Genomic DNA, 17,406 nt, shown 5'->3' on the forward strand with positions numbered 1-17,406 from the left:
GATCAGGTCTATTTAAAAGATATGGTGTATGTCCATGTGCTGAAATGTCTCAATTGGCTGTCCTACACCACCTGACGGATGTGTCATAGGTCAAAGTTCTTACCCATGTAACATTACGGACCGCCGCAAACATCGCCAGATGTCCGACGGTTTGGCGGACCACGAACAACGAAAGTTTGCAGCGAAACGACCACCTGGCGAACCGGCAGGCCATCTCTAATCACAACCTATTCCATCAGTGATTCATGACTTTTGCAGTGAACTTTTCCACAGCCGAGTATTATTCCCCAACATCTCCATCTGTGAGCAAATAGGCTGACACAGCCACCGAATTGTGCTTGGGGCACTTTAGTGTTTTTAGCATATGGTTATCCATTGAACCGACCAGTTACAATATCATTGTTTTTATAACCAATTGTGGTTTGTCTATGTGACCCTGGAGGTCCAATACATGTTTTTTCAATCCAATGTCTTGGATGAATTATCACCAGTTTACACATAATGATTGAAAATATTAAAAAAGCATTTACTGTTTTACTGTATTTCTTAAAGTGGTAGGTACTGCTTTGTGAATAGAGCCCACTGTCTCCTTCTCCTTGTTTCTGTAGTCCATGCTACATAAACAAAACACACAAGACATTTTGGGCACAGAAAAAAAAGTGGCTTTATTTTCTGGCTGATTACAATGCAGTCACCTGAATCTCTGCTACCAAAGCATGATGACTTGAGTCACAATGTAATAATATTGGGTGACATTCTAACAAAGTCACTTCTCGACAGAACACCGGCACAAGCAGCTGAGAGTCAGGAGATGTAACATTTGGCCCGGCGGCCCCCCCGGCTCACAGGGCACATGCCCGTGTGCCCTATGGCCAGTCCGGACCTGCTGACTACTACTAAACTTAATATCTCCTAAACGGTGCATGCTAAGGAGATATTTACTGTACATATAGGTAAGTCTTATAGATCTGTAAGTATAAATCCAAAAGTGGACTTTACTACTACTTTAACTTGCTGTTGGAGTTTAAGAATATACTGTACATAAGGAGGTTGAACATTAGCAAGAGATCATACACCCAAATGTGTTAAAAGATCGATCATCTCTGCTATAGGGAGCCCTGATTTGCATAGGCGAGCGCACGGGGTGTGTCGAGTGTGCCTGGGCACACCCTAATGTGTGTCCGGACATCTGCTGTAAAATGCTGCAAGAGACCCGTCGTCCCGCGGCCGCCTCCCACATAAATTCATGCCCCGGCGGCCAGCCTGCTATAGCGCGGCATTGCCTAATATTATTGGGTGACCTTGGCCGGGGGAGGGGAGCGACTGTCGCCCCCAAAAGACGGCTGATTACTGGCCAGATCGGGTGCACATTAACTGAAGGAGGTCGGAACCAAATGCTCTGCCTACCCTCCTCCGTGCGGCATCAACACTGGGTCTTCTTCCCTGCCCGGAGGTCTGTGAAGAAACGAGGAGGAGAGGAGGATGACGAGAACCCCCAGGCAGCGGCCAGCACAGCACAAGTGCTGGGACGGATGAGAAGAGAGGAGGGCAGAGTCTTAATTTCAGGGACGGGTGAGTCTGTCTATTTAGAGACACCATGGGGAGGGGGGAGCCAGTACAGATGCAGGAGGTCCCATAATATTCACATGGTCCCCCCCACCACAGTGTCCCTCACCACAGTGTCCCCTGTGCCCCCCCACCACAGTGTCCCCCCCACCACAGTGTCACCCACCACAGTGTCCCCCTGTTCCCCCCCACCACAGTGTCCCCCTGTTCCCCCCCACCACAGTGTCCCCCCCCCCACAGTGTCCCCCTGTCCCCCCCACCACAGTGTCCCCCCCACCGCAGTGTCCCCCCACCACAGTGTCCCCCTGTGTCCCCCCACCGCAGTGCCCCCCTGTCCCCCCACCACAGTGTCCCCCCACCACTGTGCCCCTCCACCACAGTGTTTCACTGTGTCCCCCCCACTACAGTGTCCCTCCACCACAGTGTCCCCCCACCACAGTGCCCCTCCACCACAGTGTCCCCCCACCACAGTGTCCCCCCACCGCAGTGTCCCCCTGTGTCCCCCCCACCACAGTGTCCCACTGTGTCCCCTCCACCAGTGTCCCCCCACCACAGTGTCCCCCTGTCACCCCCACCACAGTGTCCCCCTGTGTCCCCCCACCACAGTGTCCCCCTGTGTGTCCCCCACCACAGTGTCACCCTATGTCCCCCCACCACAGTGTCCCCCCACCAGTGTGCCCCCCTTTGTCCCCCCCACCACAGTGTCCACCTGTGTGTGTGTCCCCCTCCCCCACTCTGTCCCCTGTCCCTACTGCATCGCTCTCTGTCCTCATCACACTCTGTCCACGGCATCCCACTCTGTCTGTCCCCATCGTCCCTTTCTGTCCTCATCTCACTGTGTCCCTCTCTGTCTGTCCCCAGTGTCCCTCTGTGTCCTTTGCGTCCCTCTGTCTGTCCTCATCTCACTGCGTCCCTCTGTCTGTCCTCATCTCACTGCGTCCCTCTCTGTCATTATCTTACTGTGTCCCTCTCTGTCTGTCCCCAGTGTCCCTCTCTGTCCCTTGCATCCCTCTCTGTCCACATCGCACTGCGTCTCTCTGTCTGTCCCCAGCATCCCTCTCTGTCCCCGACGTCCCTCTCTGTCCTCATCGCACTGCGTCTCTCTGTCTGTCCCCGACGTCCCTCTCTGTCCTCATCGCACTGCATTGCATCCCTCTCTGTCTGTCCCCAGCGTCCCTCTCTGTCCCTGGCATCCCTCTCTGTCCTCATCGCACTTAGATATATATATATATATATATATATATATATATGCGCATGTGTGTTTGAGCTTTGGGGTGCACACCCTAATGCAGGGATATGCAATTAGCGGACCTCCAGCTGTTGCAGAACTACAAGTCCCATGAGGCATAGTAATACTCTGACAGCCACAAGCATGACACCCAGAGGCAGAGGCATGATGGGACTTGTAGTTTTGTAACAGCTGGAGGTCCGCCAATTGCATATCCCTGCCCTAATGCAATAGGCTGCCCACGCCTATGCTGGTTTGTCTACCCCTGGCAGAGTCCCTGGATATTCCAACAATGGGATCTTCCTGCCATAATTCTCTCTGGTTATGTACTGAAAGTTTTAGCTGCCCCCCAACCATCTCTGTGTGTTCCAACTCATTCTATTACATTCTCTATAACATAAAACAAATCATGCTGTAAGGGATAGTGGAAGCCCATTGGAATGGACACAGCAGGTGTGCAGAGCCGGGACTTCAGCATAGAGATAGAAGAAACTGGTTTAACTCTCCGGTGCCTACCAATAACCAAAATATCAGTGTTTAATGAACTGACCTATAAAAAATATGCCCACTTCTTGAATGGCCTATATTGATATTTAGATGTAACACAGTTGTGTTGTGTTGTGGCTTTACTTTGTTGGCTGATCACAATGCAGTGACTTGAGTCTCTGCTACCAATGCATGATGACTTAAGTCACAATGTACTAATATTGGGTGACATTCTAATGAAGTCATATTAATATTTAAAAAGATGAATTTATCCCACACATTAGAAGATAAGAAACACAGTGGAAGATTTCTTTGGTGGAGATAACAATATTACAGGATGGAGCCCGGCTCTCATAAACTCTACCATGTACACGGCTTCCACTCCCGGGATTTCCTAGATGCGTACTGTTCCAGTAAACCAGGAATGCCCTTTGCTCACGAGTCTTTTATGTATCCTATGGAGAAATTTCACAACGCATTTTGCTCAGGTGGGTAAAGCTCTTTTTTATAATAAATTCATTGTGCATGAAGTATTTATTAGGAGAAATTAAGCATAACTATTGATTTGCAGAACGGTCTTGTACAAGTGAAGATTTGACTGAAACAGAGAGTGAAAGAATCATATCTATATATATAAAACTCAACGTGTCTGTGTGTGTATGTATGTATGTATGTATGTATGTTCCAGCATCACGTCCAAACGGCTAAAGATATTAACATGAAACTTGGCACACATGTTACTTATATGTCAGCAACAAACATAGGATAGGTGGTTTAACCCTTACCCACCCCCATTTGCCATGGTCGGGGGTTTTCTTTAAAGTCCCATTCAACTCTATGGGAAATACATGTTACTTCATAACTTCCAAACGGCTGTACATATTTCGATAACACTTGGTCACATGTTACTTATATGTCCACTTAAACTATAGGATAGTTAATTTATCCCTTAACTACCCCCATTTGCGAGGGTCGGGGTTTTTGTTTAAAGTCCCATGCAAATCAATGGGAAATGTATGTTCCCACATAACGTCTGTACGCCTGGAGATATTTCAATAATACCTGGTACACATATTGTCCAAACGGCTAAAGATAATAACATGAAACTTGGCACACATGTTACTTATATGTTAGCAAACAAACATAGCATTGGTGGTTTAACCCTTACCCACCCCCATTTGCCATGGTCGGGGTTTTTCTTTAAAGTCCCATTCAACTCTATGGAAAATACATGTTACTTCATAACTTCCAAACGGCTGTACATATTTCGATAACACTTGGTCACATGTTACTTATATGTCCACTTAAACTATAAGATAGTTAATTTATCCCTTAACTACCCCCATTTGTGAGGGTCGGGGTTTTTGTTTAAAGTCCCATGCAAATCAATGGGAAATGTATGTTCCCACATAACTTCTGTACGCCTGGAGATATTTCAATAATACCTGGTACACATATTACTTATATGCCAAATAAAAATATATGACAGTTAAATTAACCCTTACCTACACCCTTATATAAAAGATGGGTATATTTATATTACTATGATTTTCCTCCCCAAGACCGGGCAACGCCGGGTATTCAGCTAGTATTTAGATAAACCAGGTAGAGACAAAGTAGAATTTCTGCTGATCCATTCTTTAGGAAAATCAAAAAGCCCTCTAGTGGCACAATGTCACTGCTGCCAGGGCTTCAATCTTCACAAAGTCTTCTTTCTGGGTTCACGGACTCTGTCCGCTTGAATGGCTGAGCCGCGATGATGCGCACAGGAGTCACGGTCTCAGCACACAGCTCTGAATGGACAGCACTGTCCTTTCAGAGTGCAATGTGCATGCACCAGTGTCATCACTGGCTACCAGGCCCGGACTGGGACAAAAAATAGACCTGGGCATTTTAGACTGGACCCCTGGGCGGAGGAGGTGGGGATGGGGGGGGGGGTGAGCATTCTCATGGGTGATTGTGATGGGATATTCATCCTGAGAGACAACCTCAGACCAGAAAAGAGACATGCCCAGACCATCAAAGAGACAGCCTCAGTCCAGCAAAGAGACAGTCTCAATCCACCCCACTTAACCACTGATACAGAGCGGGACTTTGGCTGTAGCACACACTGGATCAGTTCAGTGCACTAACCTTCCTCCCTGTGCAGCTGTCACATTGTGCCAGTGAGAGGCTGCCATTGTCCCGAGTGCAGGTATATTTCCAGCGGCTGGCAAAGGAGGTGTCTGTCCCCTGCAGGTACTTCTCTCCCACCTTCTTCTGCACATCCTAGCTTGTTGGCTCTGGCCCTGCTTCAGGCACGGCCGCATAGCGGGAGGTAAGCGGTGGCCGCGGCCTGTGTTAGCCCTGTCCAAACCGCAGTCACTGCTTATCTCCTACTATGTGGCCTGGTCATCAACAGGCTGCTCTTCTTAGGACATGCAGCCCGGAAGCCCTGGCCCACTAGGCAAATGCCGGTCTAGGTGTAAAAGGGGTCCTTCTACCTTTGTTCAGCATCACTCACATTGTGTAAGACTCCTTTCACATTGAGGCTTTTTATAGGTGTTTTTGCGCTAAAAATAGCGCATGTAAATCGCCTGTAAACTGCCTCTTCTGCAGCCCCAGTGTTAAAGCGCCGAGTGCTTTCACACTGGGGCGGTGCACTTGCAGGACAGAAAAAAATATCCTGCAAGCAGCATCTTTGGGTCGGTGGGGGAGCGGTGTACACACTGCTCCCCCACCGCCCCTGCCTATTAAAATGAATGGGCGCCACTTTCAAATCGCTTTGAAAGCAGTGCTAAGCACTTCTGGGGGGGTTAAAAGCACCCCGTTAGCTGCACCAAAGCGTCTCTATAACAGCAGTAAAGCTTGGCTAAAACTAGCAGCGATTTATCGCTAATGCCCCCACCGTCTCAGTGTGAAAGGGGTCTCTAAGAGGGACTGACCAAAGCAAGCTTTCATCATGAATAGTTTCAAACATTGGCAGGCAGTATACAAAATAAATAAATATTGGCAGACAGGATACAAAAAAACACATTGGCAGGCTGGCATAGTGTTACTTACCTTTCTGGCAGTCCAGGCTCTTATATGACATCAGGCAGAAGGGGTCTGCTCCAGCTCCTCCCCCTTTACGGTCACATTTCCTCCATCCAGAGCTCAATAGGAGGCTGGCCGGATGGCTGCGGAGCCGGCCGTGGTAAGCGGCACCGGCACAAGGAGCAGCTCAGCTGCCTTGAGAGTGGGTGCCCGGGACCATGCCAGAGAGACATACGGCCCTCTCTGTCGGAGCTGGTTGCAGAGAGGTTGGCGGCAGGTGTGCAGGGACGGCACAAGCAGCTGAGAGTCGGGAGATGTGACATGCAGCCGGGTACATGCCCAGTGTGCCCTATGGCCAGTCCAGGCCTGCTGGCTACTACTAAACTAAATATCTCCTAAACGGTGCATGCTTAGGAGATATTAACTGTACATATAGGTAAGTCTTATAAGTCTGTAGGTATAAATAAAAAAAATTACTTTACTACCGCTTTAACTTGGGGTGGAACTCCGCTTTAACTCTCCGACGCCCACCAATAACTAAAATATCAGTTTTTATTAAACTGACCTATAAAAAATATGCCCTCTTCTTGAATGGCCTATATTTATATTTAGATGTAACACAGTTGTGCTTTAACTGTCCTGAATTCAAATGCATTGCATATTTGTTTTTGGGGCTGTTCGGAGTTGGGCACTCACCTACATATCTGGTAGACTTGTCCAATAGTTCAGACCTTCGGGGAGGAAATGTTTGAATTGGCTTCCAGAATGTTTGCATTAAAGCTACATCTTAACTAGGATTGTCCCGATACCACTTTTTTTTAAGACCGAGTACAAGTACCGATACTTTTTTTCAAGTACTCGCCGATACCGATTACCGATACTTTTTTTCTAATGTCATGTGACAGTGGCACATATGTCAGTATTTTACAATTATTTGTTATGTTTTTTTACGATGCTTTCTTCTTTTTTTTTAGGGGGGAGTGGATGGTGTCAGTGTGTTTTTTATTTTTATTATTTTTTCCAATTTATTTATTTTATATTTATTGCAATTTATTTTTATTTTTTTAGCACTGTGGGGGGCTTGGGTGAGATGTCAGGGGTCTTAACAGACCCCTGACATCTCACCTTTGAGACAGAGAAAGGGACTAAGGACACAGATTCCCCAGTCCCTTTCTCTGCAGTCTCAGCTAAAATGAATGGACAGGAGACAGAGGCAGGAGGGGGGGACACGGGACATGCAGCATGGAGCGCCGACAGCACATAACTCGGGGGAGAGCAGCAGCACGGAGGACACAGTGAACGGAGGACACACAGCATGGAGGACACAGAGCACGGAGGACACACAGCACGGAGGACACAGAGCACGGAGGACACACAGCACGGAGGACACACAGCACGGAGGACACACAGCACGGAGGACACACAGCACGGAGGACACACAGCACGGAGGACACACAGCACAGAGGACACACAGCACGGAGGACACAGGCATCGGGTAACAGAGCATGGATGAGGACAGCAGGATCACGGAGGGGGACACTGAGCGCGGACAGCAGCATCACGGAAGGGGACACACACGGAGGGGGAGAGCAGCATACACCCGCCCTCCCTGCTCGCAAACTCTGCCTGCCCTCTCTGCTCAAAACCCCTGCCCGCTGACCAAGTATCGGGTCAGGCATCGGGAGCATTTGTGCGAGTACAAGTACTCGCACAAATGCTCTGTATCGGTCCCGATACCGATATTAGTATCGATCCTGATACCGATACTAGTATCGGGACAACCCTAATCTTAACCTAACTACTGCAATACTCAACTTGAAACCGGAGTGCATAACGTGCACCCAATTCAAACTTTTCGTTCAGCTCCTTACAGCTGCAAAGTAAACAATAGCAAAAGCATGGAAATCTCCTTCATTTGTGGTAGCTGAGATGGAAAGTATGATGCACAATTCCATGATTCATGCGAAAATGATGGCTATAGAAAGGGATCAGATCCCCAAATTCTAAAATGATGGCACCCATGGGTGAAATACCACTTACCATCAACCTTTGACGAAAATGTTCACCTGCCATGGTAGATGATTTTTGAATAACCATATTATATCTCGTGATGGCTTTTGGGTCAACCCGGTGGACTCCCTCCCCTTTCTTCTCTTTTCTGCTCTGTCTTTTTCTTTACTATAATACATTTTCACCACCCAATCCTTCTAATTATTTTGAAGCTCTTGATCCTTCAGACTATAACTTTCTTTCTCAACTTACCTATACTAATTTCAGTTGTTCTAGTTTGACATTTTTATAACAGAGAGGGGGTTATTTCCGAAAGGCAAATCCACTTTGCACTACAAGTGCAAACTACAAGTGCAACGTGCACTTGAAATTGCACTGAAAGTGCACTTGGAAGTACAGGCGTAAAAAGCAGCATTTTAGCTTGCACATGATTGGATAATAAAATGACCAAAGCTAATTCGAAATTCAAAACATTTAAAATTTGAAATTTCGAAAAAATGAAAAATTCGAAATTTCGAAAATTGATAAATTTGAAAATTGAAAAATTCGAAATTCGAAATTTCGAAAGTTGAAAAATTCTAAATTGATCTACCCCCCACATTTACAGCAACTGCACTTCCAAGTGCACTTTCAGTGCATTTTCAAGTGTGCTTTGCACTTGTAGTTTGCACTTGTAGTGCACAGTGCATTTGCCTTTCGTAAATAACTCCCATTGTGTTCTCATATGACTCTTTACACTTCAGGTTATCTTTTGCATGCTTTGAAGTCTATCAACACGAATTGTAAAGAGCTTCATTCCTTTTGTCATATTTTGTTTAATAAATGAATATATCTGTTATGCCTTTTTATGAACTTAATGAAACCACTTTAAAGGAAACAAATGCATTGCATAGAGACAATTACACAGCTCTCCTTGAAGGTTATTTTGAATCTTTTACTGCAGGTGACTTTAAAGGAGACGTGTTGATTGACATCAGTATTGGTCCCATCATACAACATCTCTATGCAGCGCAGGAATATTTTAGAAATATCATCCTTCTCAAGCCTACTGAGCACTGTATTGTAGAAGTGAAAAAATGGACAGACAACCGAACCGGAGCATTTGATTGGTCACACACCACTACACTTGCTACAGAATTGGCAGGAAAGAGGTGAAGTATCTGACAGTTTTTTCTCCTAGTGAGGCTGAATACCTGGTGTGATGAACTAGTAGCGTTGGGAGGAGGACCAGACCTAATTTTTAAAATATTTGTAATTTAATTTGTGTATTTAATTATTAATAATATTAATAATTATTTAATTATTGTATTTTTAATTAGCCTGTTCAACTTGTGAGAAGAGTTGAAAATCAGGTGATAATATTACGAGGGGAAAAGTTATGTTAAAAAAGAAAAAGACAGTGTAGCGCTAGTAAGTGATATTGTGCTTCATATAAATTGATAATTGAACATAAAAATCATTCCGGGATAAACTGAAAATTTAGCCAGAATAATAGGAAAATAAATTAATTTGCAAATTGATGTGTAAAGAAAAAGTCTTAAAAAGCCGCGAAACAAAGTTCATATGACTTTATCCAGTGATTTTCCTTGTGAGAGAAAGTGGATTGTGCAGACAATGTGAAAGACTCTTGATTGATGTGAAGTAAGCTGTCACCAATACACCCGTGAGGAAGGATAAGATTGCCTGCTTACCAAATGAAAAGACTGTTTTGCATCAGTCTAATAGGGCCTGTGGGAAGTCTGGTCTCCCAATACCTTAGCCGTCAAGATAGCCACAGTATAGCTCAGCATACAATCCGAAGAGTCATAAACCAAAAAAAGAAAAAGAAGGACCTCTCATAGCGTATAACGTTTGAAAATTGAAGAGGGTTTAATAAAAATTGCACTTACAATTAGGCAGTGTAAATACAGCATGGATAACAAACGTCTCCAATCTCGTGTTCCGATGCTCCTCGCTACTCGGTCGGGAAAACACAGCCGGCGTTCAGGACGGAACGCAATGACGTCACGGCACCCTACGATCGTTTCGTCGCTAATGGACTTCAACAGGGGAGTAAGCCGCTTACTCCCCCGTTGAAGTCCATTAGCGACGAAACGATCGTAGGGTGCCGTGACGTCATCGCGTTCCGCCCTGAACGCCGGCTGTGTTTTCCCGACCGAGTAGCGAGGAGCATCGGAACACGAGATTGGAGACGTTTGTTATCCATGCTGTATTTACACTGCCTAATTGTAAGTGCAATTTTTATTAAACCCTCTTCAATTTTCAAACGTTATACGCTATGAGAGGTCCTTCTTTTTCTTTTTTTGGTTTATGACTCTTCGGATTGTATGCTGAGCTATACTGTGGCTATCTTGACGGCTAAGGTATTGGGAGACCAGACTTCCCACAGGCCCTATTAGACTGATGCAAAACAGTCTTTTCATTTGGTAAGCAGGCAATCTTATCCTTCCTCACGGGTGTATTGGTGACAGCTTACTTCACATCAATCAAGAGTCTTTCACATTGTCTGCACAATCCACTTTCTCTCACAAGGAAAATCACTGGATAAAGTCATATGAACTTTGTTTCGCGGCTTTTTAAGACTTTTTCTTTACACATCAATTTGCAAATTAATTTCTTTTCCTATTATTCTGGCTAAATTTTCAGTTTATCCCGGAATGATTTTTATGTTCAATTATCAATTTATATGAAGCACAATATCACTTACTAGCGCTGCACTGTCTTTTTCTTTTTTATGGTTACCAAGTTGTTGTACACAATTTAGTGCAAGCAGCTGTTTACAATTCCAATTCAACATTTAATTTAGCGCAGCGTCAACCTTTGGTTTTTTTTCTATTTCTATTGAAAAGTTATGTTAACCCATGATAAAACGCCTTTCACGCCTAGGATAAAACAAACCTAAATGCCTAAGCCTTCTTTTGCAATTTTCACGTGTTAGTAAAACCGTACATATCATCAATACTTTGTGCATTCAGGTGATTATACCTTGTTCTTTTTTAGGACAAATTGGGCTTTCATATGGTGGTAAATGTTAATGGATATCTCCTGATATTTTTTTTATTATTATTATCAAAGGAAAACTAGCCAAAAATAGTAAAAAAAACACATATTCTTAAATGTAACTATATATTTCTTGTTACTACCATAACTTACCACCAAAGAACTACCCAAAATAAATTCTCCTTCTCCTGACGATCGCAGCAATATATCATATGTATATTTTATGTTGTTTTCACCCGTAGGACAGCCCAAAAACAATAGTACGCATTTTGCTCTTTTATTTAAAACTGCCTAAACCTACCTAAAACACACTGACACTGACTGATGCTGATACTAATTTAAAAAAAATCCTGTCCAAAAAATGCTGACCCTGGCCTTGACCAAAACACTAACCCTGGCACTGACCTACTGTAGTTCAAACCTTGATCCTGGTATTTTTGTTCATTTTTTTTTCCACACTTTTTTTTCTATCTCTGCAAGGACAGAGAACGATACAATATATCTCTCTTGTCAAGTCACAGAGACAAAAAACACGGGGATGGGATTCACAGTGACGAAACACTGATAGATAGCCAATTTAGAGGCTATCACAGCGATCAGGTGACCCAGAATTGGTCGTTCCGAGTCCCAATCATTAGAACAGGGTCCGGGGCTCTCAGGGAGACCCAGGTCTCTGTGCTGGGAGAGCGCCATGCAACACGCTTCCAGTATGAAGGGAGATACGCAAATATGCGGCCCCACGGGAAAAAGCCCAGTCCAGTGGGGTTGCATATTTGCGTACGGTTGGTGTGAAGGTGTTAATAATGCATTAATACTCCACTAACATCAAATGTAATACTGCTAGAAGAATCTTTTTTTTGGGTGTGCAGCATATGATCTCCAGCAAAAAAGGGTGAAGGGAATTGGTGGTTAGTGGCTAGCTGTAAGTGCTTTATCTCTATGATACGGTCGACACTCCTCCAGTGATATCTGAAAGTCTCTTCTACAGCTCAGAAATGTTAACGGTATTCACTAGCTCAGACCTAATATACTCAATGCCTCTCAGAATATCGGTTAAATGCTTTATGTGACATGGGATGTGCTTCTTCCTTTCAGTGACCAATGTGAGGAGGAGAAGGAAGTCAGACTCAAGGCGGCAATTACACATGTTGTAAAATTCGATCTCAACAAGGAAAATCTCACAGACCCAATTGGGCTTCCACAAGCCGACTGCCTTCTGTTCTGGGGTATTCTGGAAGCCATCAGCAAAGACCTTGAAGAATTTGTGAGAAACTTCAGGAAATTCTCAAAGCTTCTAAAACCTGGCGGGCGCATCATGTTTTATGGAGGTTTAAATTGCACATTCTATTTGGTTGGGGGAGAGAAGTTCCATTTAGTAAAGTATAATGAAAGTGACTTGAGAAGTATGCTCAGTAATGAGGGGTTTGTTATCACCTATTTGGAGGTTTCCCAAAGAAAGGCTGTGACTGATCTGTGTGATTTTGATTCAGCTGTGTTCTGTACAGCTTATAAAGAACAGAAGATTTAGGCCTCATTCACACCATGTGTTAGAAAGTGCACATGAATTTCATGAAAGAACAGTGGGGGTTATTTACGAAAGGCAAATCCACTTTGCACCATAAGTGCAAACTACAAGTGCAAAGTGCACTTGAAATTGCATTAAAAGTGCACTTGGAAGTACAGTCACTGTAGATCTGAGGGGGGACATGCAAAGAAAATAAAAAACAGCACATTTTAGCCTGCACATGATTGGATGATAAAATCAGCAGAGCTTCCCCCCATTTCAGATCTACCCTCAGATTTACAGCGATTGCACTTCCAAGTGCACTTTGCACTTGTAGTTTCCACTTATGGTGCAAAATGGATTTGCCTTTCGTAAATAACCCCCCATGTATAGCAAACCCCCCATGTATACCAAAAACTGACAAAAGATGCGGAAAGCAGGATTTGTGGAAAACAAAATGCACTGCCCTCATCCACAACACATTGATGTGAACAGCTTCATAGATTATGATGGCAACTAGTTTTCATGAGCTTTTATTATGCTGTTTTCTGGGTTGTAGGGCATATAAAAAAACAATGGTAGTAATGGGCCCTTAGGCTGGGTTCACATATATACAAATTGGATGCATTTTAAACCGCATTCAATTTGTATAACATGTGAGTGTGACCGGCTTCGCACCTGAATCTCACCTGAACCGGTGAACAGAAACGCACAGAGCACCGGACTGCAAACCGCACCGCAGATATGTGAACCCAGCTTTAGGTAGCTACCAATACCCAGAATTGTATCAGCAAGCCATGTATGTACTGGTAGAGTACCTCAAATGTTGAGGCAGTCCTCTGAAAAAAGAGATCACCAACCACAAACCTGCTTCCAAACTAGGGTTGCCTCCCTTTCATCAAGCCAAACCCGAACACATTAGTGGTGCACAGTAATTTTTTGGGGTGCTTGTTTTAGTATACACTATAGCAGGGCTCAAAATTTCAAGTCCTGAGCTACTAGCCAGGCCTCAAGGCAAACTCACCACCAATTGCCCCACCCAACCCTACTATGTCCCGCCCCATAGCCCCGCCCCTAGACACGCCCTTATAAATTATTTAATGAAATGACACTTTAATGTTTTATGCAGAATTAGGTTATAAAAATAAATATTAACAACAACTTTATCCGTGCCCAAAAATGCAGGCTGCCCATGTCTACCAATGCAGCACGTGTCCCCATTGCAGCCAGTGTCCCCATTGCAGCCAGTGTCCCCATTGCAGCCAGTGTCCCCATTGCAGCCTACCTGTGCTGGGTAAGAGAGAGGAGAGGAGCCGGAGGAGCCGCTGCCGCCTGGTTGTTCAAATCGTGGGGAACATAACAGCTTTCAATTCAATAGCTGTGTTCCCCGCCGCGAGCCTTCATATACAGCCCCCCCCCCTTGTCCGGGAAACTTTGATAGACAGATCACCCATCCAATCCTGGGATGGATGATCTGTCTATCAAAGTTTCTTGGACAAGGGGGGAGGGGCTGTATATGACGGCTCGCGGCAGGGAACACAGCTATTGAATTGAAAGCTGTTATGTTCCCCGCGCTGTTATGTTCTCCAGCGGTGACTCTCCTCTCCTCGCTCGCCCCCCCCTGCTTCCAGGCAGCCCACACTCGCCAGCCCTCAAAATTTACTTGTAAAATGCGAGCAGGTGAGTGTAAATTTTGAGGGCTGCACTATAGGATTGTAACAGAGCTATGAGTAAGCACTGGTTGTAGTGCGAAACGTCAGCTGTATGCCCCTGTCTTTGCTGTGATGTGTGGTGTTTGATCACTTTTATCAATAAAAGGCAATCGAGAAGGTTTTTTCAGAGTGCGGCTGTCCAAACATTTCTTTCTACAATAGGATTGTAACAGACCTGGGAAACCTTTGGGCACTCCAAAGAAAAAAGTAATGAGGCTCACATAGTGCCCACTCACCCTTCTGTCAAGACCTGTTCTGAACCACATTCCTGTCTGAAAAATGTGTCAATTCAAAACCCGAACTGTCCGGGTGAATCCCAGACAGGTGGCAACCCTATTCCAAAATGCTAAACACCAACTTTTTACACTGACACAAATAGACTGGGGCCATTGATATCTAGGCAGGCTGCCAAAGATACAGAAGCCCTGAAGAACGCATCCTAAGACTTTAGAAATGCGTTAGCATCTTTGATTGATTTTTGAGCTAAAAAAATAATAAAAATATTCTGATTCCAGAACTTTTATTTGTTGTGTTTATACACCTTGACTTACCCACTATTTAGCCCATTATTAACTCTCAGTAACCCTAATTCATTTTCATTGACTCTTTCTTCCCTTATTTTCTTCTCTGTTTTTTTTAAAACTGATTTTCTTTTTACTGTTCATTTTTTTATTTTTGTCCATTTGGCTCATTCATTTTTGTAGCTTCTCCTCACATAATTACCTAAAATTATTATTTATTTATTTTCATTTTATTTTTTTGTAAATAATCGCATCATGCTTTGTACCAGAACCATATCCATATGTTATATGCATACAACGTTTTACATACAGTGGTATTGTGTTCTATCTGTCCGGAAATTGGTTGGTGGCTATAAGCTTGATGCATCAACATTCAGAATCAGGCACAGATTTACTCCCTTTGCCACCCCAAGGCTGGGTCCTTCAATGCCGCCCCCCCACACACACACACCATCACATAGGGGGCATTCATCCAGACCGGTCCAGGGCACAACACATCAGGGTACAGTACAGAGCTCAGCACATCCGGGAATAGCACATCAGGGCACAGCACATCAGGGTACAGGGCACAACACATCAGGGTACAGAGCCCTGCACATCAGGGTACAGAGCCCAGCACATCAGGGCACGGGCACATCAGGGCACAACACGTACAGGGCACATCACATAAGGGTACAGGGCACAGCACATCGGGCCCATCACAGCACATCAGGGCACACTACATTAAGGCACAGAGCATCGGGGCAGGGGGCATTGTGATTGATGATGAATCTACATGGGGGGACACTGTTTTTCTATTTTTTTTAGAGAACTTGGGGCGGGGGGGGGGGCAGGATCTGGGAGCCTCCTTGTTAAAGGGGGCATCCAGATTACGATAAGCCCCCCCACCCGCAGACCTCCACAACCATCGCCCAGGGTTGTTGGAAAGAGGCCCACGTCCCCATCCAAATGGGGACAAACTGCCCCAAAGCACCCCCCTATGTTGAGGGCATGTGTCACGGTCCCTACCGTGCCAAGCAGACAGCGAGGCCATGCCCCAAGTGGCTCTGGGTGGTATTGAACCTGGGACCTCTCTGTTGCTGCTTTGGTTCTTTACTTCTGAGTCACTCCTCAGTTTGGTATTCTGCTTGCTTTCCAGCTAGGTGGTTCTGAATGATGTGCTGATCGCCTTTCTCTGGATCTCCTTGCAATCTGCACCTGTCTCTCCTGGTCCAGCCAAGGCAAGTTACCCAATCAACTAGGGTATAAAACACTGCCTCACTCTTAGGGATTTGTCATTGTGATTGTCCTGTCATTGCCAAAGGTTCCTGTGTACCTGTATTCCTGTGCTTTGTTTCAGCTAAAAGACTGACTCCGGCTTCTGACCTTGGCTATGTTTATCGTGTATTCTGAATTCTGGAATCCCTGACCACGGCTTAACTTTGACCATCCTTTGGCAAATCCCTGTCAAGCCCCCGTGCACAGACTCACAGCCCAGGTAGCTTCTTACTTTGTTACCGTGGGCTGTGTGTATTTGTAAGGGTGAGCATACAACTCTGAAATATGGACTCCAGCCAAGGTAAGCCCTTACAGTATGTAGCCTGGTAGGGTTCAAGAGGGGGGGCTCGCTCACCCCCCTTTCCTGGCTTGGCAGACTGCATGCTCAGATAAGGGTCTGGTATGGATTTGGGGGGGAGGACACCAGACCATTTTTTTTCAGTTATGGCGTGGGGGTTCCCATCAAACTCCATACCAGATCTAAGGGTCTGGTATGAATTTTGGGGGGGGGGGGGGGCAATTTTTTTTTTGGCATGGGGTTCCAAAGGGTCTGGTATGGATTGGGGATGGACCCCCACACCGTTTTCTTTTTTTTTATTGCCGGGAAGCCCACTAACAGCTGATAACTCATCTGTTGTTAAGGACAAGGCGGCAGGCTTCCCGGGCCGCTCCTTAACAACCGATTCACCGACACTGTGTGGGTGATGTTCGCGGCCGAACTCATGCTCAGCCCAAACTGCTCGCCCATGCCTACTGGTTAGGTAGTGAACACCTATGAACTCAGTTATTAGAATACTACCCACAACTGTCAAAAGTTGGGGTGCTGTGTAAAATCTACATAAAAACAGAATGCAATGATTCGCAAATCACATAAACCCATATTTCATTCACAATAGAAGATATTTGTAAAGTGTGCTAAAGTTTATACACAAGGTACTTACATCCCAAAATACTGTATAGGGAAAAATAGCACTGCGGCAATATGGATGTTTATGGTACCACCAGAGAAATAACAACACTTTGGCCCCATACACACGAGAGAATTTATCCGCGGATACGGTCCAGCGGACCGTTTCCACGGATAAATCCTCTCAAAGATTTCCGCAG

At 45.1% G+C, this 17,406-nt stretch overlaps 1 protein-coding gene across 1 annotated transcript; it reads left to right on the plus strand.

Moving 5' to 3' along the window:
- The first annotated feature begins 3,546 nt into the window (after window positions 1-3,546).
- On the plus strand, window positions 3,547-12,931 carry LOC120915531 (nicotinamide N-methyltransferase-like). The gene is made up of 3 exons (XM_040326105.1): window positions 3,547-3,768; window positions 9,249-9,456; window positions 12,401-12,931. The coding sequence occupies exons 1-3, from the start codon at window positions 3,618-3,620 to the stop codon at window positions 12,831-12,833; spliced, it is 792 nt and encodes a 263-aa protein (XP_040182039.1). The 5' UTR covers window positions 3,547-3,617; the 3' UTR covers window positions 12,834-12,931.
- The last annotated feature ends 4,475 nt before the right edge of the window (window positions 12,932-17,406 follow it).

Source organism: Rana temporaria, chromosome 10, assembly GCF_905171775.1.
Source record: "Rana temporaria chromosome 10, aRanTem1.1, whole genome shotgun sequence".
In the NCBI taxonomy this organism is placed as follows: domain Eukaryota; kingdom Metazoa; phylum Chordata; class Amphibia; order Anura; family Ranidae; genus Rana; species Rana temporaria.